Genomic DNA, 27,129 nt, shown 5'->3' with positions numbered 1-27,129 from the left:
GAAATCACTGCAGGACTCTGAGTAGATTTCAGAGTATCCCACCATTCCGTGCCATATTCAGATTATAGGGTTCAACAAAAACAAACAGGACCTTTCAGCCGCATGGTGTGTGTGGGAAAAATGTATTACATGAGGACAATAATAGCAAGTGATGAGTTGTTTTTATTCTGTTAAATTGATGCCCATGGCATTCCACTCCACAACACAGCAGCTTCTGTCATGAACATCTGAGAAAACTCAGATCATTACGGATAACTAGCGAGTTTGCCACCCAATGGCGGAAATGCATCTAGAAAAGTGGCTGCAAAAGATGGGACACAGCTGAGTGAGCTGAATGCTTAGCCCAACTTCCATGTTTCCAGGTGGCTTGACCTCACCTCTCACTGCTCCCCAAGCACTGGTGCACTTAAATCCATTGCAAGTCATACGCTTAAGGAAGCCTAAGTGCATAGGGCTGCATGGCAAGACTGCAGTCTTATGCATGCTTTAGGACTAAGTCCCATAGTGCCTGGATCTCAAACTGTGCTGTGCTTTCTGCCTTAGATAGAGCCTTCCAGCTTTCAAATATCACCTGGATTTCCATTTCCCCTTGCCACCAGCTCAAGTTCCTCCCAGACTCTATTTCTTCACCCTTATGCATCCAGTATTTATTCTTTCCTTAGATCCCTGCTTTCCAGTGCTCCACCCACTCTCTTTCTATATCTAGAATATTTTATTCATTTGCAGTAAAACAGCATTGCTCAGTTTCAACAACACATGCAGTGTTACATCTTTCTATTTATCACATTTAACAAGAAAAATTGAGCAGTGACACTGTCAAATAACTGAACCTCCTACTCCATTCATTCAGTCACCCTGACTCTCGGCTAGGGCTGCTTCACACCCATCCAGCACATGCCTTTGGACTCTTTGCCACTTTGCTTCCCAGCCTCCTGTGATTTCCAGTCACTCAGCTTCTCAGTCTCTACTGATGGAGCTCCTCCCAGTCCTGGGTCCCTGTGGGCTGACCTATTGCATTCTTCCCAGAAGTTGGACCTTTGTTCTCTCACCCACAGCAGTTGGAATGTTTGGGAGTGGGAACCTTCCATAGCCTTCTTTCGACATGCTCCCTGCCGCATGCAGTGAATGTGTGAGGGGAGATCAGGATTGCGCCCACTAGCCATGCACACTGGTGTTGGCATATCCACTGGTCACAGACTGTGCATTTGGTGTAGCATGGAAGGGGAGCTAGGCTAGCACATTTGTTCATAGAATTTTTCCGTGCAAGCAGGGTGTCTCATTTGGTGTAGCATGGAAGGGGAGCTAGGCTTGCACATTTGTTCATAGAATTTTTCCGTGCAAGCAGGGTGTCTCAGCTAAATGCTGCCAGAGGCTTCGCTCCCACCAGAACCCTTAGCACACTACATAGTTGACAGAACAGCGCGACAGCTGTGGCCTTGCCACGCACACCTTCTATAGGGATGTGGCGTTAGAAGGAAAAGGTGACAAGTGTGACAATATTAGTTTGAATTCCTGCTTCCACTTGCATGCTTATATGCAGATGAGATGTAAATTTTGCTATTCTTACGAGACTGTTTTCATAGGTTGGTGTTCCGAGAAATCCTTGTGGGCAGCGAGCAAGGCAGGTTACACATATCACAAGCAAATAATATATTTAATTCTAATGAGCTATAAACGCAGCTAATTGTAGCAGATTGGAGCCCCTTTGTTCATCTCGTGTTTTTAGCAAGGTCACATTGCTTAGCCCTGCTTATCCACGGCATGATCCCAATTTCAAATTTATGTCTCTGTCAATTAAAGTCACTGATAGTTTATCAAACTGATGGCCCGGACAATTTGACATGAGTAATATCATTAGCGGTGTTTAAGTTGGTTTAATAGCATTAATGGAAATAGTAAACATTAACAGAAAAGCAGAATGACCCAATATCTCCCCTCATGGACAAGGTGTTTTTGTTGTTCTACTAATGCAGCTTGACAAATCTAATTTGTTTTGGGGGAAAGCCCTACAGACCCAGATGGCAGGGCAAGGGTGAGACCTCCACGTATTTCTCTACCCCCTAGAAATCATTGCAATCTAGGAAGTTGAATGCCTCATCCCTTGTAGTGATTGCCAGTCACAGGCTAGGCAAGTGTATCCCAGTACTCAGAAATCCCATTAAATTCAATGGGAACGAGTCAGTAGTGGTTCATGGAGCAGAGACAACCTCTCGACACTGGTGTCACTGCAGCTCCTCTGAACAGGGCTGGAGTGAGGTACAGTGGAAGTGGCCTTGGGGCAGTACCAGTGGGAGTGATAGAGTGGTTCTGCCAACCCCAAGCTTGCTGTTGCCTGACCCCAACCCTATCTAGGTAAGTTGCATTGAAGTCAGTGTTGGGGGAGGTGGCTCTCCCTCACCACACCAAGCACAACTGGAGCCAGTCCTAGTTAAGCATGCCTTAAGACTGCAGTCTTGCCACCCAGCCCTATGCGCCTAAGGTCCCTTAAGGCCACAAATTATAATGGATTCAAGTTGGCAAAGGATTGCACTGTTAAATTTCTCTGTCTGTAGGTGCTTTCAAGTCTGGTATGGGCCCACATGAAAGAGATGTGGATGGTGCTGTGGTCTAAACCACAGAGCCCAGGGTTTGCCAATCAGAAGGTTGGCGGTTCGAATCCCCGCAATGGGGTGAGCTCCTATTGCTCAGTCCCTGCTCCTGCCAACATAGCAGTTCGAAAGCACATCAAAGTGCAGGTAGATAAATAGGTACTGCTCCGGCGGGAAGGTAAACAGCATTTCCGTTCGCTGCTCTGGTTTGTCAGAAGCAGCTTAGTCATGCTGGCCACATGACCCGGAAGCTGTACGCCAGCTCCCTCGGCCAGTAAAGTGAGATGAGCGCCGCAACCCCAGAGTCATTTGCAACTGGACCTAATGGTCAGGGGTCCCTTTACCTTTACCTTTATGGGCCCAAATATGGCCCTGGTCCCTCACTTTCCCTTAAAATAAATTGCACCTAAAGTTTTAGCAGGACTGCATGCTGTAACAGTGAACTGCCAAAGTATTCTGCACATGGAGGGCCATGTTGTATTTTTCCGTTCATTGTGCACATTGCACATTGCACCATGATTCAGGCAACCCGGGTTTGCCACATACGCATCACAACCAGGGCCAAGAACGAGGGGGGAAAGCCTGTGGCTGCAGGTGGGATGCTTCCGTGAATCGGCCCATTGTGACACTTGAGAAAAGCTGGAACAGTTTCTGTCTTCATTTACAGAGACTCGCTCTGACAAAGTTTGCGAACCTTCCTTCTGCATTAATGAAAGCAAGATGAGTCAATGATCTTGAGCTGTGCCCTTAGTGTGTCATACTTCAGCAGTACTTATTTAGCAAATCTTTCTTCTCATGCCTCCAGGCTACAGACTGCAGGTGTAGAATGCCCTCTGCTTACAGCCATGAAGGGTTTCTAACATGTTAAGATTTTTTCTGTGATTCATGTTTCACATTTACCTCCTGGGAATTATATCATTAAAAAAAAAAAAAAACCCTTCAGCTTGATTAAAATCTTAGGTTCTAAAGAGCATGTCCACATTGGAGTTTCAGAGCCTTAGCATATAATAAGAAATTGCAGATGCAGTACTAGTAAAATGTATTGTGCTGAATGCGTTTTGGCTCGGGAAACCTTCAGATATTTGTTGGAATCAAACTCCCAGTGCACCCAATGGACAGGGGTGATGGAAGTTGTAGTCCATGGACACTTGGCAGTAGCCAGAAATGACTACATCTTTGATAAGCTCTTGTGTCTCAAGCCTCCTCTGCCTTGCGGGATCTCTTTGGGAAAAGAAAAGGCTAAGGAGTAAACCGTACAAACAAATCCAGAGTGGAGTCCCTAAGACAGTTAGATGATGCCTTGTACGCCTCTTTCCGGCAACTCCTGCAGCCAAGTTGCTGCCTAATTTATTGCTCTGCTTATCTTTGGACCAGGGACGCGGGTGGCTCTGTGGGTTAAACCACAGAGCCTAGGACTTGCCGATCAGAAGGTTGGCGGTTCAAATCCCCCGTGACAGGGTGAGCTCCCGTTGCTCGGTCCCTGCTCCTGCCAACCTAGCAGTTCAAAAGCACGTCAAAGTGCAAGTAGATAAATATGTACCGCTCTGGCAGGAAGGTAAACGGCGTTTCCGTGCGCTGCTCTGGTTCACCAGAAGCGGCTTAGTCATGCTGCCCACAGGACCCAGAAGCTGTACGCCGGCTCCCTCGGCCAATAAAGCGAGATGAGCACAGCAACCGCCGAGTTGGCCACAACTGGACCTAATGGTCAGGGGTCCCTTTACCTTTGGACCACTTCAAGGAGGTCGAGGGGGGCAAGTCTTGTCATCTGGGTAGCCCAGGACCTCCATACACACAACCCTGGCTTGCGCCCTGGGGAGGTCACTTCAGTGTTGCCAATGCAGGGGTTTGGCTTCACCTTCGGAGGTGCACTCCATTGTCTCTGGAGACAGATGGATGCAAACAACATTCCCCACTGGGGTGCACTTGTTGCTGGGTAAAACATGCTTAGGACTGGAATTTAAAGACCTTTCATTTTGTACCACATAGCTGTGGGGGGAGCTTCTTCGTTTTAGCCAGGGCTTTTTTCCCTGGCCGGGGAGCTCATCTCCAGAGCTCTCAGGTGGGTGCCATTGCTAGTCTAAGAGAAGTAGTTCATAGTGAGCTCCTCCTGCACCTCTTTTTCTAGAAAAACAGCACTGGTTTTAGCTTTTAGAATGGTTGTGTGCTAAAAGAATTCTTTCAGCCCAAAAATGGAAACAAGAAGTACCAACGAAAGAAGAGTGGCAGATGAAGATGATAGACTTTGCAGAACTGGCGAAGCTGACAGGAAATATCCGAAAGCAGCATGATCACACATTCTAAAAGGACTGGAGTAAATTTATACGAAACAGTAGTACCTCGGGTTACATACACTTCAGGTTACAGACTCCGCTAACCCAGAAATAGTGCTTCAGGTTAAGAACTTTGCTTCAGAATGAGACAGAAATCGTGCTCCGGCGGCGCAGCAGCAGCAGCAGGCCCCATTAGCTAAAGTGGTGCTTCAGGTTAAGAACAGTTTCGGGTTAAGAAAGGACCTCCAGAACAAATTAAGTACTTAACCCGAGGTACCACTGTATTTGAAAGATTATTGTAAGCAATTCACTAGCAGGGTAGACCTAAGACTTGTAATGGAAAAATTTCTACCTTTCTATATTTAATTAAATTTTGAGTCATTTTGTAAGGAGTGTAATTGGAATTGGAAAACGTGCCAAATGCAATGATATAAAGGTTAACCTTGATAGCCATGAGGCAACTTAAAAAAAAGAGAGACGACTTCTTAACCCCTCAAAGTCAAACGAAAGACCGTGAGAAGGGGGGGGGGGTAGCAGAAGGAAATTCGGCTTCCCGCCCAACCGAAAGCCTCCAGCGCCAGGGCCCGCCACCCCTCACCTCCGGGGCGCCGCGCGGCCAGCCGTGCCCGCGTTGCCTCTAGGACCCAGCGGGTTCCCGGCGCGCTTTTCCCAGGGAGCCGGCCGCGGCCGCCACTGCTGCTGCTGCTCCGGCTGCCCATGCCCATGTATGTGCTGCGAGCTCTGGCTGGCCGGGGCCGGGCGCTGCGGGTGGCTGCTGCTGCTGCTGCGCGCCATTAATAGCCACGGCACAGGCCGCCGCCACGACGGGGCTTGTGCCAAGAAGGAGGCGGCAGCGCCTGGCAGAGAGGAGCCATGAGCTCGGCGAGGAGTTCCGAGTCTACGGCGCTGGAGCGTTTCCAGAGCCCGGGCAAAGGCCGGGGGCTGCGGGCGCTTCGCCGCTTCGCCGTCGGGGAGCTGCTCTTCTCGTGCCCGGCCTACACGTGCGTGCTGACCGTCAACGAGAGGGGCAACCACTGCGAGTGCTGCTTCGCCAGGTACCACCCGGCCGGCCTGCCCGGCCGCTGCCCTTCGGCGCTCGCCCGTCCCCTGCCGGCGGAAGGGAGGAGGCCGAGCGGGAGGCACGAGAAGCGAGGGGGCAGGCGCTCGCCTTGGCGGCGCCCGCGAATTCCCCGCGGGTCCTAGCACCGGCGGCCCAGGGCGCGCTTCTCTGCGGAAGGGAAGGCCCTTCCCGGGCGGCTGCTGGCGGAGGCCGGGCGCGCGCGGGAGGAAGAGGGGCCGGGGCTCCTCCGGCTGGCCTGCCTGCCTGCCTGCCTGCTGCCTGGGCCCTCTCTCACATCCAACAGCCTCCTGCCTCAGCCCCACATGGGGCGCCCTCTCCCGCACCCCGAGACGTCATTCTGAGTGCTGCGTGGCTTTGCCGGTAGCCAGAGAGGCAGCAAACCCACAGGTGGAGAGGAGGATCTCTTCTTCCTGTCTGGGAAACCCGCTGCACCTGTTGGATTTCTGGCTGCCCTTCAGCTGTCTCCCAGGGAACTCGAAAGTGGGATGGGTGGGGGGGATTAGAGGAGGCTTTACACGTGTCCAGGGGGCGTCGATGCTCAATAGCTGGATCCAGGGCTGAAAATGGCAAAGCTGTGATTCAAAGGAAGCCATGCTTATCCTCAACTGTCCTTCAGAAAGAGCATGCATCCTTCTTTCTTTGTAGTTTGAGCTGTCAACTAAAATTCGCAACATCTCTGGACAGTAAAGGAGTAGAGAAAGGATTATCCGGCAGTCAATCATTTAATCTAGTAAAGTTAGTTGAATTAAGATCTTTCCACGCAGTTAGCCTGAGCTTAGTTAGATTTAGGTAGGCCTAACTAAGCCCACTGAAATCAAGCAGTTTAGGGACATCTTGCTCTGCCTATGTTCAGGTGGTTGGTTGCCTCTTAAAACCAATTACGTTCCTTCTTGGCACTGTTAAACTGGCATAAAAAGATGTGGTCTCCTCCAGTGCGATTTATAATTGGCATGGAATATTGTGCAAGTTATCTCTTCCTTGTTAAGAAAAGCAAAACTGAGGCTGAGTTCGGATGGCCCATGAAGGCTTGAGATCTGTACATGCTATACCTTTAAAGCACATTCAAAACACATTTCTTTCCTCAAAGAGTTCTGGGCACTGTAGTTCATTGGATGTTGCTGGGAATTGTAACTCTGTGAGGGGCAAACTACAATGCCCTGAATTCTTTGAGAGAAAGAATGCATTTCGAATGTGTTTTAAAAGATATAATGTGTACACAGCCATGGTTGTTTAGCTAAGCCATGGTTTGTGTTACCTCTGAACCCAAGGTGCTGTTTGCGACTGACATACCAGGATTTGGAAGCTTGTTTGCAGATGAGCTTGTGCTAACTTTGGTTTGCGATTATGACTGAATTCATGGAAAAGTAGCAAACCATAGTTAGGGCCATTGGTCCACTTTATGAAATGGCAGTTGCATCATGGGAATGAAGTTTTATTTTCCTTGAGAGGCTATCGCACCGTGGGTATAGGAGTAAACGTGGAGCTTTTGTAGCTGAGCGAGGAAGGAAAAAGACAGCGAAGAAACACCTCTAAACATGATTTGTCTGCTATATGTCTCAAAAGATCAAACCATGTTTTGGGTTCTTATCTATAGCTAGCACAAGCCATGGTTTCGCATTACATCTGAATCCAGCCTGAGCCTGGTACAGCGGCCCCTAGAGGTGGCTGATGTATAGAAAGAATAGGTAGTAATCTTGGCAGGCAGAAATACCGCAGTCATCGCATGCAAGCTTACAGCTGTCATGGAATCATGTTGGAGTTTCAAGACCTACAGTTTCAAACAGGTGTATCTCTAAGAGAGATTGCTTGCAGAGGCCTCAGTATATTTCATCAGAGTCCTTTGGGTTCTGATATGCTTTAGAGTCTCCTGCAAGCATACTGTGGCACTGTAACTCTTCAAGATTGTTTTACCCCAGGCACTTTATATTACAGTCGTCATAATAATAAGAATCCACAAACACCCATGTATGCATTGCAGCAGGCAGACTAGAAGACCCTCGAGGTCCCTTCCAACTCTGCAGTTCTGTGAGTCTATGGTTCAATGTCCTGAGGATCCCTAATCATTTAGTGTTAAAGGTAATATCAGAGTTGTGTTATAATGTCCACTTTATAGAGGTCAGAATTAGGAACATCATATTTTGTTTTAGAGAGTTTGTTACTCAGGTCTTCTGATTGGTCGTGTGGCTGTGTAAGCTCAAATGGAATACAATTCTATGCTCAGGCACTCTAAATCTGGCACCAAGAAAACAGATTCTGCCATCTGTATAAATTATTCAAAAGAGAGAGAGAAGAAAGCACAATTCTGCCCTTTTTCATAGAGCTATAGAGTTGGAAGGGCCATCCAGTTCAACCCCCTGCAATGCAGAACTCGAACCTAAGACTGAGTCTCATGCTCTACCAACTGAGCTATCCTAAATTCACTCTTTTTTTGTTTTGTTACTTTGCATAAATCATTCTGGTTTTGCCAGTCATGGGGTGGATGAAGACACGTGCCAGCTCCAATTCAGCCACATCTCTCGCTTCTCAGATTTCATCAGGGATTGCTCACATGCTTTCAAGAGCAACCGTGTCATCATATCAAGAGCTGCAAACTTGATTCATTTCATATACCAACTTCATGCCCTCCACCCAAATCATCGAATCATAGAGTTGGAAGGGACCTTGAGGATCATGTAGCCCAACCTCCTGCAATGCAGGAATATGGAGCAATTCAGGAGTTTGTAGCTGTCCCATACCTATTTATCTATCGAGGAAAATCTTTAGCTTTCCTTCCAAACTGTGCTTAAGAGCTCCCTGAATGAGGGTCCGTTAATCCAGTCTCTTACAGCATTAACATGCTCCTAGGTGGAATTCCCTGTGCCTATGGTTTTGCTAGCATTGACAAAGGCTATGCTAATTGGATGCAATGTTTGTAATATTTGCCATGGAATGGTATCATGGCTGTTGTCATAAAATGGTAGATTGATATTTATGTTCTGCTTTGTATTCTTAACTTCTGGATTTTGGGAGTGAAGTGAAACTGATTTGACCCTTTCCTTTCTTTCTGCCTGTCAAAAGTTTGATAACTTTAACTAGTACATTTTCTTTCTATTGGATATCACATATCTTTTCCATCTAGGGTAGCGGTTAAATGGTAACAAAATATATGACTTAAAACAAATGTTGCTCCCAATAAACATGCATCCTCTGGAGGAGTTAACTGTAGCAAAAGATAAATTAACACACAGTATCCTCAAAAGTATTTTGTTAAGCTATTGTCATGGGCCACATAATATGATATTTTATTGCACAGTATCTTATTTATAAAATACTTGAAATGGCTGGGTGCTGTACCAAAATAACACCAGTCCTGCCCTCAATATGAGAGTTTTGCAGACACACTATAAATAGAAAAAGAACTGCGGAGGAAATAAAATAATAAAAAATTGATATACTGTATAAACTTGTTATTTTGACCCCTAAACTCTTTAGGTAAAGGTAAAGGGACCCCTGACCATTAGGTCCAGTTGTGACCGACTCTGGGGTTGCGGCGCTCATCTCGCTTTACTGGCCAAGGGAGCCGGCGTAGAGCTTCCGGGTCATGTGGCCAGCATGACTAAGCCGCTTCTGGCAAATCAGAGAAGCGCCGTTTACCTTCCCGCCAGAGCGGTACCTATTTATCTACTTGCACTTTGACGTGCTAACCTAAACGCTTTAGGAGCATTATTATTACCTACTTTATCTGTATATGGAATAGTTCATGGTTCTTTCATATTACTAATGGAGGCAACGTTGCATATAATATCAAAATATTGACGTGAGCCTCAGGCTTATGTACTCGCCCCTTCCCCTCTCTTCCTCCAGTGCAACCATGAGGAGGAGATTGAAAACTTCACCTTCTGTTTTAGATTAATTGTCCAAACTCCTAACTGTGGCTGGCAGAAATCTTAACTATGGCTGGTAGGGTGGGGAACTAGTTGAAGTTGTCTTTCCACTAACCGTCATTAAGTTGAACCAGTGTTTGTGTCGATACTGATGGCATTACAAACCATGGTTAGCCTAAATTAGAAGTGAAAGTGCCTGATCTTCCTGCAGCTGCAGTGGAGGTGGAGGTGCAGTTTGACTCACTATGCCCCACTTATGTCCAAAAGGCTCTCCAGGCTATTTACTTCTTCATCAAAGATGAGATGCATTTAGTACATCAAAAACTATTCCTTTGCTGCTGGGGTGGGGCATGGACTAGATCCCTTAAGATCCCTTATTATTCTTTGTTGGATTGTAGCCAAATAAGGTTTACTCAGAGTAGAGGCATGTTAATGAACCTAAGTTACTCATGTCCATTGTTTCAACTGGGTCTTCTCTGACTAGGACTAGCGTTGGCTGCATTTCCTTGCTATAAATAATGTACAAATTGCGAGGTATTTGCTGTAGAATTATCAGTTTGACTCATTAAGTCTATAAGAACATATATGCTTTATTTAACTGCCAATTTTCAATGTAAGAGGTGGGGGGTTTGGCCTTAGAGCTCTTGACAAAAAGAATATCATGAGCTTTTCTCTCATGCTGTAATTATTTGATGGTTTTAATAATAATGTAACATAAAAGGAAAAGGTAAAGGGACCCTTGACCATTAGGTCCAGTCGCAGACGACTCTGGGGTTGCAGCGCTCATCTCGCTTTACTGGCCGAGGGAGCCAGCATACAGTTTCCGGGTCATGTGACCAGCATGACTAAGCCGCTTCTGGCGAACCAGAGCAGCACATGGAAACACTGTTTACCTTCCCGCCAGAGCGGTACCTATTTATCTACTTGCACCTCGTGCTTTCAAACTTCTAGGTTGGCAGGAGCAGGGACTGAACAACAGGAGCTCACCCCGCCGTGGGGATTTGAACCGCTGGCCTTCTGATCAGCAAGCCCTAGGCTCTGTGGTTTAACCCACAGCGCCACCCGCATCCCTTATAATAATTTCACACACCCTCCCCCAAAAAACCAAGTAATATTGTTAGAAGTTTCCCCAAGAGGCAAGAGGTTCCAGGGCACAGTGCTTACCTGGGTTTGTCTTTCTTTGGAGAAGAGAACACTGGGGACTTCTGATGGTTTTCTAACATCTTCTAATAATTCGAAGATCTAATAATTCTATTACCACATAAGGAAGTAGTAGAGCATAGTTAGCTAGTAGAGCATAGGCAGTAATAGTCCTGAACATCAATTGCTGGCAATCCCAAATGGGGAGAGTGCTCTTCCTCCAAGAACTTTCTATAGGCATCTGGTTGGCCACCACTAGAGCAAGCCTTTGGCCTGATCCAACAGGCTCTTCTTGTGTTTACAAAATGGCACACTCTCACCAGGCATGAAAACTATCCTGTCTCATTGGATCCACTATGTACCCCAATATTCTTTTCAGTCTTTAGCTAACTCTGCCTCCGTATCTCTTTCTGCCTCCAAACTGCTCTTCATTCATATGCACCTGGCTCGCTCTCCTTGGCTGTTTGCCCCAAGCCTTCTTTTCTTTTTTCTTTTTTTATTCCATTGTAATTATGATCCCCAGAACAACAGAATTGTTACACACTTCCCCAAGATGCTTTTCAGCCTTTAGTCTTCATTTTCTTTATTTGTTAACAAGATATAAAAATGCCTCTAGGCAATGTACAGAAAAACACACACCTTAAAATCACCAGTAAAACCAGATGTTAAAAACAAGTTGGCTAAAAAAATTGCAAAAATTGAATCGTCAGTTTTAAAATTTACATTATATTAAAATACATGTCATGGGTAGGCTTGCTGAAAGAGAAAGTATGATCAAGGTACCTGCCAAACCTTGATGGCTTTGTCATTCACAACTTTGCACCAGGACTATGAAGAAATGTTATTAATACAGTCATACCTTGGAAGTCAAGTGGAATCCATTCTGGAAGTCCGTTAGACTTCCAAAACGTTTAAAAATCAAAGCACGGTTTCTGATTGGCTGCAGGAAGCTCCTGCAGCCAATCAGTAGCCACTGAAGCCCCGTCGGACCTTCAGCTTCCAAAAAGAGTTTGCAAACCAGAACAGTCACTTTCATGGTTGCAATGTTCAGGAGCCAAAACGTTCAGGAACTAAGGTGTTCGAAAACCAAGGTACAACTGTACCCTACTGTGAAATCCCAGACTGTGCTCAGACACTGCTTTCAAGGCAAACTCATAGCGATAGTCCAACCCGCAGTAGCCTAACAGCTGTCTTGCTACAATATCTTAAGTTTAAGTTGAGATGCTTGTGGAGCACTGTTTTGTAAATATATCTGGGAGGTTGCTTGGCTGTGACCATAGGGAGATCCCTATGACGGCACTCAGGTGTAATGTGTTGCATTGCAGTATATAGCACAGTAGGTTTGCTGCAATGCAGCGTGCTCTGGAACTAAGCTCGATAACTTCCTCTTGCAGCCACTGTGAAGAGGTGTCCCAAAGGGAGATGACGTTTATATATATAAAAAAACAGCTTCACAGTTTATCCATTGTATAGAAAACTGTGCTCAGAAAGAGGGCCGCTAATTTAGTGCCTTGGTTGCAGAAAACTCAGCATGTTAAATAACTTTCTCTAGCATTTACGGCTTCAGGGACTGGGGTTGTTACAATTGTTTTCTTTTATGTAAGCACGCCCCAGTGTTAAATAGACACAAAAAAAGGGAGCCTTTGAGCTTCTCCGCAAATTAGCAGATTAAACAAAGTATATTACTTTTATTTGCCAAGAAGCAAATTATATCATCGTGCCTGTTAGATTCAGTCATTTGCAGTGTGCACAATGCAATTAAAGTGATAACTGTGAGCTCCAGGGATAGCTCTTTCTTTTTATATGATAGCTTGACAAACTCATGCTCGAAGAGGAGAGGAAAAGGCTGGTGCACAGAACCACTTTTTCATGTTTAGAAGTGAATATAATTGAATCATCCCCCCTGGTTTACAGGATAATTCCTCTCTCCAGCCCACCCCCCAGTTTAAAAACAGTTATAAGATGCCATCTGAGATCTTGCATGATAGCTCAGTTGGTAGAGCATGAGACTCTTAGCCTCAGGGTCATGGGTTCGAATACCATGTTGAGCAAAAGATTCCTGCATTGCAGGGGGTTGGACTAGATGACCCTTGTGGTCCCTTTCAACTCTACAATTCTATGATTCAGTGACCATATGGGTCCCATGCCTATTGACCAGGTCAGCTTCTGCATGCTGGAATGCTAATGGCCATAGTATTTTTATTAAATGATTGTCACCGGAGAGGCATGACAATTGTGTGCGTTGTCTCTTTTTAAGGAAAGAAGGCTTGTCCAGGTGTGGAAGATGCAAGCAGGCTTTTTACTGCAACGTAGAATGCCAGGTGAGTGTCACAGGAACCATGATGGGCAAAAAAGGGCATTGCTTCTATTTTATTCCAAATGTTTTCATACCTTCCTTCAATCTAAAAAAAAATGTCCAGGGCAGTTTACAATAGGTACCGTATTTTTCGCTCTATAAGACGCACCAGACCACAAGACGCACCTAGTTTTTGGAGGAGGAAAACAAGAAAAAAAATATTCTGAATCTCAGAAGCCAGAACAGAAGAGGGATCGCTGCGCAGTGAAAGCAGCAATCCCTCTTTCTGTTCTGGCTTCTGGGATAGCTGCACAGCCTGCATTCGCTCCATAAGACGCACACACATTTCCCCTTACTTTTTAGGAGGGAAAAGGTGAGTCTTATAGAGCAAAAAATACGGTAAATAGCAAGGATTTATGGATTCAAATGGGTTCTTAGCTGAGAGAGGAAAGGAGTTTGCTGCCGAGGGACGGTGCCACTGTGGAATCATAGCCGTGGCCTGAATAATTCTAGGAATTTTGAAATTGCCATAATGAGTCACAGAGGATCATCTGTGCTGGGTCATAGTATCGCTGAACCATTAGATTAGTAGACTGCTACATGGTCCTAATTGCTTCAGAAGCTTCTGCCTGCTTTAAACATACCAGATGGCTTAACGTTATTTCACTAAGCTGGTGAGGAAGCTTGTGCCTAGCTGAGCAATCAGAAATAAAGGCTGGATTTAGCTTTTGCGGGGAAGGGAAGGAATCTGTTTACAAATGTACAGTCACCGCTGCTGCTAATAATAATAGCGTGCTTAGAAACCAACTGTGCTTTCACTTGGTTAGTCATATGCATTCATTACAGGGGCAAAGGAAGCTGCAAGTAGACCCATTTAGAGTAATTAACAGTTAGTGGGGGCAAAACTTTAATGCACAAAAGCAAAGGCCTCTAACCTTATTAAGTGTTTCTTTCCCTTGCTACTCTGGCACTTACCCACCTGGGATCATTAATAAAAACCCCAGGGTTGCATTTGTCATTTCTGAAGTGTGTTTGGTGTTCTAGTCCTCTGAGCTAATTCAGGGGTGAGGACCTTTTTTTTCAGATCGAGAGATATACTTTCTATGGAAACATCTGGTGGGTAGGGAGGGCATGCTAGCAGCGGGCAGGGCAAGAGGCAAAAGAGGTCCAAACAATGGATGTAAATGCTACTTTTGAACAGTAAACTTCTTTGTCTACATGCTCTCACACACCTCTGCTCTCCATCTAGGCAAGCAAGAGGCATTATCTCAGATCAAGGACACATTCATGCCCAGCGAAAACACTTCATTTTACTTTTTCTTTGTACGGTAGTCTAGGTTCTGTACACACCCCTCTCTATCCTTTATCCAGACAAGAAAGAGTGATTCTCAAGCATTCAAGGACACATTCCAGGCGAAAACACTCCAGGAAGCTGTGAGGCAAGGCTGGCGAGGGGCGTGGCCTGGGGTAGAGGGCGTGGCTCAGGAGGGCGGAGTCCCAGGAGCCAGATAAAGATTCCTGCGGGGCCACATTGGAGCTAATCCACACAGCCATTTTTGAGGTTAGAAACATCACCGGGATGTAAATTGGTTGTTGGAAGGTGTCGCTATATGAAAAGGTTGCACAGGTTACTTGATAGTGCTCTATCTACCTCAGAAAGGGTTGTCATGTGAACAGTTAGTCATATTTTATTTTTGCCAACTCCCCCCCCCCATATTATGGCACCAAATTGAATATTTATGACTAATACAGCGTTTTCATCCTGTCTTTTTGGTGCAAAAATGGCAGGTGGCGTCGTCTTTAAAATTACCCATTTGAAACAAAACAAAGAGCTGAACTCATATTCTGTGTTCAGAATATATCACCCTCCCCCCCTTTTTCTGCTGCTGTTTTCTCCACTGTAGAGACATTGGCCTTGACATACATATTTGCCCCTTTGCTTTCAATGCAGGAATATGCATTTTGACTGATTTCGCCAGCCTCTTCATGGATCAGGTGGGAGCTGAAGCCATATTTCCAAGTCCTGCCACTATGGTCAGAATCATCTAGTTTTAGCTAAGCAGGCATGCTCCTCTCTCCTTAATTGTGTGTGTGTGTGTGTGTGTGTCCCCTGAATATGCTGCCCATCATTTTCACTAGCTGATCCAAATAATTATTCCTTTTAAGAGAATTGGAGGAGAATGGGAGAGAGGAAGCTGATACTCAGGAGTGGAGAAAAAACCTCACATCCACTGGCCAAATGTGGCCCTCCAAGTCATTCCTTCTGGCCCTCAGGACTTGCCCTAGCTAGGAAATGTGTGGCTATCCCCAATGCCGTGAACTCCCATCAGCTCCAGCCAACACGGCCCAGTAGTCAGAGATGATGGGAGTTGGAGTTCTGGGCCATACATTCCTAAACCCCGAGTTGCAGACTGTCCTACGTTCCTGCGCTTGCCTGCTCAAAGTGAGTGCTTCCCACGGCGCCTGCAAGGCAGTTGTAACAAAGCAGCCTTCCAAGAATGAAGGGTTCTTCTATCAGGCCCTCTGGACATTAAAAAGTTGCAGGAGAGTTGAGATTTATATCCAGGTCTTAAGATGTGCAATTATATAATAATTTCATAAAGCCCTTCGGGTCATCATGTGCGATGTAATGCTTTATTCAATAGGACTTCAAGAGACTTGATCTTTATATTTTGAACATACCAGTATTGATCGTGCCTTTTTCATCACACTGTATGAAATGCTTACGGGTTGTTGTTTTTTGCTCCTCACTTGGTAGAATGCTTCTCTTCAGCATTTGGGGGCTTCTTCCAAAGTACTGTAAGAACATTGCCAACACCGAATTCTTTTTCAAAGTTACCTTCAAGCATTGTGTTCCTTAGAACCTAGTCTCTGCTGACTATGTGCTGCACAGACAATCTGTATCACATTTTCATCTTTATCTTCTTCAAAGACTTTGGGTGGTGGTTTGGTTTTTTTTTTTAGGTTTTTTTTTAGTGGCTCAGCAATTCTGTTTTGCAGCCGAGAAGGGCATTGGGGCCTTGATATTGAACTTGTAAGACTCTGTTGTATAGCAAATGTTTCCCTTTCGTACCTCCATGAAAATGCACGCTCTTTGCTTTGGTTTTCTTCACATTACACAGTCAACCCTTACATTTTCTCTAAACTAAAACATCCCAAATGCTGCAACTTTTCCCATCCCCTTGATCATATTTGTTGAGCTTTCTTTTCTTTCATTTGCATCGTGGTGGTCTTGATAGGAGAACTAGCTTGATAGCTAGTTGGTTCCATTCTGCCTTTCACAATTGACGGATCAAAGCTGGCTAACAACCCCAATTGAATTCAGATAACATGCACAGCTATTTATCTAAAATAGTAACAATAAATTTTGGGTCAAAGGAGCATTAGACCTAGTGCCGTCTTCTTTTTATTCCACCTCAGAAACTGGCTGTTAACAGCACTGTAGATAAGTACTTTGAGAGGGCAGCATTTTACAAGTGTAGATATGATGAACTAAGTCTTGGGGACACAGGCTGTTTTTTCCTACTATAAAACACCTCTATTCAATTCTTAATAAGTTGAGGTCAGCTAATTATAGTGGATGCAGCCCTTTATTTGTCTTTTTTCTCTTTCAATGTTTGAAGAAGCTCTCAAAAGAAAAGAAAACATAATGGGAAAGGGGGTGGGAGGTTCCCCCCTTCTTTTCCAACCATTTTGTGCTTCCACTAATATGCCTGTTAACTTCCTCAAGAGGCCACCTTGACAGATAATGTGGGTAGTTTTGGTTCTTTGTTTTTAAAGAGCATCAAAATATTCAGAAGTGATAACAGAAGCATTCAGTGAATTTGTTTCCTGGCATAGTCATTTACTAAAATGCTTGTGCCTTTGTGTGGCAAATAAAAAGACCCCAGGGTATGACTTACCTTTAAAAAAATATATGCACAAGTAAATAGGTAAAGGGACCCTTGACCATTAGGTCCAGTCGCGGACGACTGGGGTTGTGGCGCTCATCTCGCTTTACTGGCAAAGGGAGCCGGCATAGAGCTTCCGGGTCATGTGACCAGCATGACTAAGCCGCTTCTGGCGAACTAGAGCAGCACACGGAAACGCTGTTTACCTTCCTGCCAGAGCAGTACCTATTTATCTACTTGCACTTTGTGCTTTCGAACTGCTAGGTTGGCAGGAGCAGGGACCGAGCAACGGGAGCTCACCCCGTCACAGGGATTCGAACTGCCGACCTTCTGATCGGCAAGCCTTACGCTCTGTGGTTTAACCCACATGTATTAAATCCTCATAATATTGATAGACCCTGTAGGAAAGCTTTTAAATGACAGGCCAATCCTGTAGATCAGGGATGGCAAACCTGTAGATGCTGTTGCGCCTCTACTCCCATCAGCCTCAGCAAGCTTGGTAGGGAGGTTTAAAGCAGGTTTTCCAACTGTGCAAACTCCTTTTCAGACACCCCCCCCCCCACAAAAAAGCTCCAAATGAACACAAAGCTTGCTTAGCTCCTTGCTTATACAGTGGTACTTCGGTTTTCGAACGTAATACGTTCTGGAAGACCATTTGGCTTCCGAAACATTCGAAAACCGAGGCGCAAAGGGCAGCCTGCAGTTTCAATGGAGAAAACTGGAAAAAAAACCGCAGCAGAATCCATTCGACTTCCCATGCACATTCGAAAATGGAAGCATTTACTTCCGGGTTTTCGGCTTCCGAAAACCGCAATATTTGGCTTCCAAGATGCTTGAGAACCAAGGTACCACTGTATTAGTGATGGTTTCTGCATAGCAGTGAGCAGTTCTTACCTACTATACATAGATAATTCACTTATGAATCTGCCTTAGGCATGCACACGCACACACACTCAGAGTACTTTAAGTGTATTTGCAAGGATGTGGCAAAGCATTAACTGCCCGGAGATGACGGTGAAGAAAAGGAGGTTCTGCTCAAAAAGGTGGCTTGTTTAAATATGGTTTGGGCAGTTTAAGTATTGAAGCAGAGCACATTATATAATTTGTGTGCATGGTGTTCCTCAGGTATCTGATCTACCTCCCCTATTTTCCAATGGCACATTTTTCAGCTGCACAGTTTCCCCTCAACACTACATTTTGCATCCAGTTGCGTAAAAAACCTTGCCAGCAAGCATGGCTGAGGGCCAAGGATGATGGGAGTTGTAGTTCAGCAGTGTTGCACAGCCCCAGATTCTCCACCCCTGCTGTAGGTTCAGTTGTGGTGAATAAGTAAGGGCGCATTCAGATGTGGGGAATCTTGCACTGGTTTTCCCAACTGTAATGCTGGTACTTTGGTTCCTTTTCTGGTGTTCCTTTCATGCTGTCGAACCAGCTGTGTAATGTGGCTTTTTGACTGATTTGCTAAATTTCACCCACACCAGTGAGTGTGATGTGTCACAACAACGAATGGACAGCGTCACTACTCCCCCACTCTTTCCGCACATCTGTGCTTCTGTTCCCTTATGAGTCACCCATGAAAATGGCAAAAAAAGAACTGCATGCTGGTATACAGCCCCAAATTTACTCCCGTGAGTTTTCCAGGTTAAGGAGACAGCAAACTGGGTTTTTTCTGGACTCAAATAACACAGGAATGAGCGCTGAACATGCATTATATTCCATTGGTTTTCTGTGTCATGTGAAAGCTCATGTGGAAACCAACTCTTAGGGAAACTTGGCGGGGGGGGGGAATGGAATAATACAGTGTGAACAAACCTTTCAGAAAGGTGAGAATCACACTTTTCTGTATACATGGCATTCTTCTTATCCTCAGGGCTGCAAAGCTATGTTGCCAACCTAATTTTGAAGAACTAAACAGACAGAAATAAGAAGAATGGTAATCAGAAATGTAAATTCACCTTCCCTCCCCTGGGCCACTATTCTGCTTTTTATATAATGTCAAGGGTTGATTGAGTCTAAATTTTCACACTTGAGAGCACCAGTTTTATGAATAGTGTCCTTGGCTCTGTTACGTGGAATCAAGGATGTTAGGCTCTCCAAATGTGTTTTGGCACCAGTCCAATTTGTGAAAAGAGCAATACGAAAATTACATGAGTTTTTTATTCTCTTTTTTAAAAGTGAGAATTTCGCTCGTTCATTCTAGAAATCTTCCCCTGCCCCTTTGACCTTTCCTCCATGTAGACATGCCTAGAACACATAGGCTAGCTTTGAGGCCATCTGTGGGAGATTCCCCGCCCCAGCCCCACAGATTCATTCAAAGTATTGGCTTCCGGGGACTTTTGTTATTGTATTAGAATCCTATAGGCTTCTTGCACATCTGTAGCCGATGGAAGCCATTTTGAAGAACCCAATGGAGGTAGCTCATGCTTCCGCTTTGATTTTTATAAAAGCAGGTGCCCTAGCAAACTTGCTTTTCCAGACATTTTCTCATTCTGTCCTTAAATCAGAGAGAAATATTGTCTGCATAGTCCCCACCCCCACCCCCTTGAACCTACAGTGTCGTTAATACAGCACTGGGGAGTTGGCTAGAACAATGCTGCCCGCTACCAGTCAAACGGCTTAGAAAAATTGTGGAAAAGAATGTTAAATGCGGTCCTGCTGTGATCACTAAAAAGGCTGCTGTCACAGTCTTTCCATGCCAGGTATTACTCAGACACTGCTCCCCTCTTCTGCAATATTCCTGGCTTTTATCTTGTTTTGCACAATTCAGCCATATCTTGTCCCTTTAACCACCTTACTAGTTCACATAGCTCAGTCGGATTCTGCCTGAGGAAAAATTTTAATTAACTATGCTTAAAGAATCAAAGGGTCAGGACGGAACATTGGAAGGACATATTGGCATTGTCAATTTTGTATCTTCCTTAACCTTTTTTTCTTTTTCTTTTTCTTTTTTCGGAAGTACAAACCCAAGTGCGGAATGTGGTATTCTACCCCTTGTGTACCAAAATGTTGATTGTTTAGTGAAGAATCTAAGCTGCTACTTGACAACTTCCTTTCTGGTCAAGTGTCAGATATTGTGACCATGAAATAAAGCCCTTTTCAGTCTCTCTCTCTCTCTCTCACACACACACACACACAGAGCTTTATTATGATTGCTTATTTGGCAAATATAAGTGGAGATTTCTGGGAAATATTTCCCACACAATCAGGTTTCTGAATGGTCACCATCCATTTGCTGGTGGGAAACTGAATGCTGGACTTCACGTAGGCCTTTGGCCTAGTCCAAAAAGGCTCATCTTTGGCTCTTATGCTTATTTCTTGACAACTCTTGGTACTTCCAAAATTTGCCCATTTAATTTTTGTGTTTGTTATGTCCATAATACTCTAGGTATAAAGAACTTAATCCAGTGACTTCAACCAAGTCATTGTCATTAGATAGCTCAGTTTGACTGTTGTGGCCTACCCAATAGATACATGGGCTTAGATAGCATTTATTTCAGAAGGACAAGCTCTTAGGAAGCTGCCTTGTATCAAGCCAGGCTATTGATCCATCCAGGTCAGTATTATCTACACTGGGTTGCAGTAGCACTTTAGGGTTTCAGACGAGGGTATTTCCCAGCCCTGCCTGGAGATGCCAGGATTGAACCTGACACCTTTGAATGCAGAGTATTTGCCCTGTGGTGGAACTGCAGCATCTCCCCATTCCCAGGTCCTTGGCTAAGGGATGAGCTGCAGCTGCAGGACAGTTGTGTTTGTTTTGCATTCTCATTCAGAAGAAAAATGCTAGGTCATCTATAGGTCTCATTGAGTATTTTGTCAGTAGTGTCTATCCTTGGAGAGTTAGTTAGTGGGTGGGTCATGAAATGGAAGCAGAGGCTGTGGAGGATGCGGGGGGGGGAGGGCAAGCAGAGAGCATGTCAAGAGTCCTTTGCAAGAGATGGGAATGTGGGGAGGCTGAACGGTTTGAGTGGGTAGTGAATCTGACTTCTCCAGGCTCCAGGCCAGCTGGCAGCCAAATCCGCAACACTGCTCTTGATCTGTGACCTTGCAACTAGTAGTGATGGCCACCAACTTAGATGACTTTAAAAGAGGATTGGTCCGATTCATTGAAGGATAAAGCTGTCAACAGCTACCAGACATGATGACCATGCTCAGGATATGCCTCTGAATACCAGTCGCTGGGAATCACAGGCAGGGAGAGCACTCTTGCTTTCATGTCCTGCTTGAAGACTTCTCATAAGCCTCTAGTCAGCTACTGGGAGAGCATGGTGCTGGAATTGATGGGCCTTAGGTCTGATCTGGTAAGGCTTTTCCTGCATTCTTAACTAGTCTAGGGTGTGACTTTTATAACATATAGTTTTGGAGCATGTTAAAAACAACCTCATGAAATAGCTCTTTTATCTTCCGATTGGTTCCATCCTTAGCTGACTTTAGCAAGTGTCCTAGAGGAAACACATTTCACTTGACCTCCAGGCCCAGGTGGGGCGCAGGGCATCCTCTTCTCATTTGCAAAGCACAAATCTGCAATGTTGATTTTTTTTTTTTTTAAAAATGCCTGTTTAATCTTCCAGAAACAGGACTGGCCCCTGCACAAGCTGGAATGCTCGGCCATGTGTGTGTTTGGGCAGAACTGGAATCCCTCAGAGACTGTGAGACTCACTGCAAGGATTATTGCCAAACAGGTGAGCAGGACCCAAAGACTTCGGCCAGATTTCTGTTTTGTTTTGTTTGGAGATGGAGAGAGCCAGGGAAGTGACTGTGTGCTCCAGTAGCCTCCGGTGCAAAGTCGCTTCACAACATCTTGTTTGTGTATATGCCGGCAGTTGCTCCTAACATGAGTAGTTGAAGCATCTGCAGTGTTTGTGCTTAAGAACCTCTTGAAGTACTGTGCTCTTGAACCCTTTCCATCTATTAAGTCACCTCCCTCGTTCTTCATTGAATTTCTCCGTCAAACATGCTTTGCGCAAAGTCTTTGGAAAGCAAAGCCTTACAAATGTAATAGCACCTTTTATTCCCAATGTCCTCGGGCACAAGACTTGACTGCAAGCAGTTCACACAGTGTTTTTTGCATTGCATAACGTTGATGTGAAGCTCAGTGAAACAGGGTTTATTAGGGGAACTGCACAAACCTCTGTTTCAGATGCTCATTATGGCCGTGTTGCCGTGAATTCCAAATTCTTCTGTCTGTTTTGGCCAGATTCTCTGCAGTCCAGCTGTCTGGAGGCTATTGGTTCCTTCACATATGACATTACATACACATGGGCTTCTTGGCAGCTTGACCCAGGACAATCTTGTTCCCCAGGCTGAAGACTCAACCAGATGCTCCTCTCACTAGGAAATGAAGCCTCTGTGGCAATATGTCCTTCCCAGATGGAAAGGACACCTTTCAGGGAAGAACGGACCACTTGTACTTAAAAACAGGGAAGGATCCAGAGGAACTGCAATACCTTAAAGACCACCTCTCCCCATATAAACCAACCTGGACTCTGTGATCCTGCTCTAAATCCCTTCTTTGTGTGCCTCTTCCACAAGAGGTTGGGAGGGCAGCAGCACAAGAACGGGCCTTTTCTGCAGTGGCTTCTCATTTGTGGAATGTTCTTCCCAGGGAGGTCCGTCTGATGCCTTCATTATACATCTTTAGGTGCCTCAAAATGTTCCTCTTCTCCCAGTCCCTTGGCTGATGAATACTCTACAGCCTTTTTAACTGTGTTGGGTGTGGGTATTCATCTTCTTTTTAAACTATTTATTTTGTGGTGTTATCTTATGAACTGCCCTGAAGTAGAACCAGAATCTTCGGACGTATATAAATTTAATAATTAATAGATAAAATCCATAGAATTACAGTGTTGGAAGGGACCTTGAAGGCCATCTACATGAACTCACTGCTCAATGTCGGATCTGCAATCAACTGCAGCATTGCTGGCAGACATTCTGTTCCAATCAATATCTTTTCCCAAGGAACTCTGGGAGTTGTAGTTCGTGGGAAACAGGGGTCTTCTAACAGCTCTCAGCATCCTTAACAAAGTACAGTTCCCAGGATTCTGGGTGGAGCCGTGGCTGCTAAAGTATACTATAGTAGTGCTTTAAATGTTCAGTATAGATGTGGCCCAGGTCTCCATAAGTAGGAAGCCCTCTAAGCTGGAGGGAAATCTGACCCTATTTATGGAGGCTTCTCCCAAGGCAAAATGTGGTTTTCTGAAGCATGTTCTCTCTCACTCATAGAGTGTTCGCAGGGAAACAAAGTGGGACCAGTAAGTTTCAAGGTCACAGCTTTGTATGTTATCATAACGCTCCCAACTTCTCTCCCCCTCTGTAATAATGATTTAAAAAAATCAAACCTCCTAAACAATGGCCTTTGAAGAAATTCTGTACATTTTGAGAACTGCTTCTGTGATAAGGGTGACCCAGATGCAGTGGGGAGAGAGGACTCTGAAGGCATGCTGGGATGGTAGCTTGCCTGACTCCCCCTGTGCTTCTTTCCTTTCCTTTCTTTTTTAATTTTTTTTAAACACACTCTAGTGGTGATCCACAAACAAAATTAGATGTTTAATGATGAAAAGTCATTGGAATAAATTTGTGCTTTTATAGCTTGCAGGGACGTGGGAGGGAGCCCTACATGCCATATGAAAGCTAAATATGCAAACCATAGTCCCTGAACCTCAGCTGCTGGGCCACCTGCAAACCCATATTTAATGGCCAAGATTACAAAGAAGTGGCCTTAGGCCAACGCTGGAGTGTTGCTTTTGAACTCTGTCAACATTGAGATTATTCACTTTCCTCAAAGCAAAGTCTGCCTTCTAATAGCTTGCTGCTGTTAGTTGCTTTCTGCAAATCTGCAGCTAAAAGAAATTACGATTTTCGTTTAAAAATAATAATTAAGAAATACTTGTTCTGTTTGTGCAGGCATTTTCACAGGAGTTTTGGGATATAGTGGCCTAGGGTGTCAGCAGATTTAAACCAGAGTGCAGTTTGTTGACTCATCTGGGCAGTGTGCGTGTATGTGTGTTAGAAAGGACAGTTGTGAATAAGCTGATGGAATGTGTGTGGGATTTTTTGAAAATGTCACTTTTCTTTTCTTCATTACTAGAAAACACACCCTGGAAGGACTGAGTCAGAAAAGCTCCTTTCTATAACAGAGTTTGAATCCCGTAAGTATAGAAAAAAGGAAGACTCCAAGGGTTATTCCATAGGGGGTTCAGAAAGCATTTTGTAGCTGTTCAACAAAACCTGCCTGTTTTTACATCTCTCTCTCTCTCTCTCTCTCTCTTCCTGTAGTATTGAGAATGATATTTATTCATCGCTCTTTAGATAAAGTCTCAAAGTGACTAACAGTACATCAAAAATACAATGCAATAGGCAAAAACAATAAAAAACAGACACAATACAGTACCAAAAGGTTACATTATCACTTCTGTTATCATTGTTTATCTTGAATACAGTGAGTTTTCGTGGAAAAGTCACAGGCTATATATACCCTCTTTGGCCTTGCTGTTTGCATTTTGCCTCTATAGCTTTGCATATACTAATTATAGCGCAATACACAAACATTTTATGCACGTGCTTTTCTATATCTACCTCAACAAGGTGTCCCATTCTCCTTACCCCCCACCCTGCTGCCACCGCCAATGGTTCTATTGTTCCCCTTAACTTGGGATAAAAGTGAATTGAAATTCTGGTCCATTGATTACACTTCTGTCTTGTCAAAACAGCCTTCCTGGCAACTCGGGTGACTTTGGTGGATTGTAATGTGAAATTTTAAAACAGCCAGCATTGTTACCAGGGGGCATCTAGTCAGTGATGGTACAGTTGCTTGATAGTGACAGTGTCTTTGGGGCTAATTGCAGGGCCCTCCAGTGTTGAGTTGCATATCTGTCACTGCCAGTCAAATCTGACATGTCCTCGGCGGTTGCCGCATCCCAAATGCTCCAAAGGTGATCTAAGGAGGAGTGAAGGCCTGTGTGTGTGTGTGTGAACTTATTTCCCCAGCTCAAGGCAGAGCTCAAAACTGAGCCGCTATTAAGAAGGCTAAGCAAACTGGAATTGCCTGCCAAGCATTCGTAGTGTTGCTCTCTTCCTCGGTGCTGACAATAAGGGGAACAAGTGAGCACAACCAATCACATATTAGAGAACTATAATGTTTTAGATTTGCCTTCTGCTCAGTCGGAACACCTTGAGATGCGGTCATGAAATGCAGCTATCTCTAGGAATAAATGTACAACTTTTGTGCTTTTGACAAGAATACCACTTCATTTATATTTATTGCATTTTTAGGAAGACCATTTTAAAAAAACCCCACCAACCTTCTGGCTTTAGCATATTAGGTTGTTTAATGTGTCGCTTTTTCAGGCAACTTGATGCTGAATTGAGCAGAAGTGGGCTGCAAGATCACATTTTTATGCTGTATGGGGGGGGGGAGGGAGAAGAGTTTGGATTTGATATCCTGCTTTATCACTACCCGAAGGAGTCTCAAAGCGGCTAACATTCTCCTTTCCCTTCCTCCCCCACAACAAACACTCTGTGAGGTGAGTGGGGCTAAGAGACTTCAGAGAAGTGTGACTAGCCCAAGGTCACCCAGCAGCTGCATGTGGTAGAGCAGATACGCGAACCCGGTTCACCAGATTACGAGTCCACCGCTCTTAACCACTACACCACACTGCATCTTCTCCCCCCCCACCCCCCTCCTGCCACACACACACACTCACTCTAGGATCTCTATCATTTACTGAAGTCTGGTGTGGCATTTATCAATATTTTATTTTCGATTGATTGTTTTTTTAACCAGCGTAAAAACCCAGTTTTGATGTCCTGTGAGGAACTGTTCTTCCCACACAGGGAGGCCTTTCATTAGGTGTCATTTAATTCAGTGGTTCAGTGGCTTACTTGAGCATTCGTTAGTGGTGCATTGACAAATACACAAAAAGATTACACAGTGCGTTTCATAAGCCAATATTATTCCCAGCTAATATATGGGTAGAAATGTGCCAGCTGTTAGATGCTTCCTGGCATTGTTCCCTTCCACAAGGCCTACAAGGAGGAAAATGATACTCCCTGCAGTTCAAAGAAGAGTTCTTGTGACTGATTCTCTTTTCTTCGAGGGCGTCCTGTCTTGAAGCAGACTTCGCTGCACTTCACTGCAAGTAAATTGGTCTTTGTATTGAAAAGGGATTTCTTTTCCTTTGCAGATCTCGATAAGCTTGACAATGAAAAGAGAGAGTTGATTCAGAATGACATCTCGGCTCTCCATCACTTTTATTCAAAGCATATAGAATACCCTGACAATGCAGCTCTTGTGGTCCTTTTTGGTCAAGTAAGATGGATTTTAAAAAGGGGGTAGGGGGTTAGGCTGGATCCAAATGGCACCTTTGGGAGCACGTGATCTTGCACTGAACCAGAAGTACAGGAAGTAAGGTTGAAAAAGAAGCTTAGAATTGTGTGCAATTTTGTGTGATAAATCCCACATTTTGGGCCTTGCCAGCCCCACAAAACTCTGTCAGATGGGGCAGGAGGAATGGACTTTTCTTCAAAATGGTTTAAGGGTGTTGCATGCACTAAATTGAATCATCCCCAAAAACCCTCTATTAGAAGCCTCCTAGTGGTTCTGGAAACCAAAGCCTTGGCAAATAATTTTATGCATGTTTGCATATTACATTTCTTCAGTATTTGTCCCAAAAATGTAAAGTGTGGAAGTGATCTATGCAGTTCTCATTTCCCCCCCTTTTGATATAGCCTAGTACTCAGTCCCATTTTCTTTAGCTTTTACCCTTTTAATTTATTGTTGACTTTCTTTAAAAAAGAAACAATATGTATCATAGAGTAGATATACAAAATGCAGACCAATACATAAACATACTGAGCACATATTGTAAACATAAACACTATATATTAGGAAATGATTTTTTTTACAAACATCGAGATAGTAATGTTTGATGTCAGTACATGACATGAATGCTGTTGTATACACATTTTAAAAGATGCTGCTGTCTAAATGATGTAATGGAAGGTAC

The 27,129-nt window shown here is 44.6% G+C and overlaps 1 protein-coding gene across 1 annotated transcript in view; it reads left to right on the top strand.

Moving 5' to 3' along the window:
• The first annotated feature begins 5,644 nt into the window (after nucleotides 1–5,644).
• The window catches only part of SMYD2 (SET and MYND domain containing 2), a 34,569-nt gene continuing 13,084 nt past the window's right edge, over nucleotides 5,645–27,129 (top strand). The window contains exons 1-5 of the mRNA XM_053383194.1: nucleotides 5,645–5,913; nucleotides 13,200–13,263; nucleotides 21,697–21,807; nucleotides 24,213–24,273; nucleotides 26,308–26,432. Of these exons, the coding sequence (XP_053239169.1) occupies nucleotides 5,732–5,913; nucleotides 13,200–13,263; nucleotides 21,697–21,807; nucleotides 24,213–24,273; nucleotides 26,308–26,432 (543 nt within the window). The 5' untranslated portion in view covers nucleotides 5,645–5,731. The remainder of the gene's footprint in view (nucleotides 5,914–13,199; nucleotides 13,264–21,696; nucleotides 21,808–24,212; nucleotides 24,274–26,307; nucleotides 26,433–27,129) is intronic.

This window comes from Podarcis raffonei, chromosome 3 (assembly GCF_027172205.1).
Source record: "Podarcis raffonei isolate rPodRaf1 chromosome 3, rPodRaf1.pri, whole genome shotgun sequence".
Taxonomy (NCBI): domain Eukaryota; kingdom Metazoa; phylum Chordata; class Lepidosauria; order Squamata; family Lacertidae; genus Podarcis; species Podarcis raffonei.
This window is presented reverse-complemented; position numbering and strand designations above follow the sequence as displayed.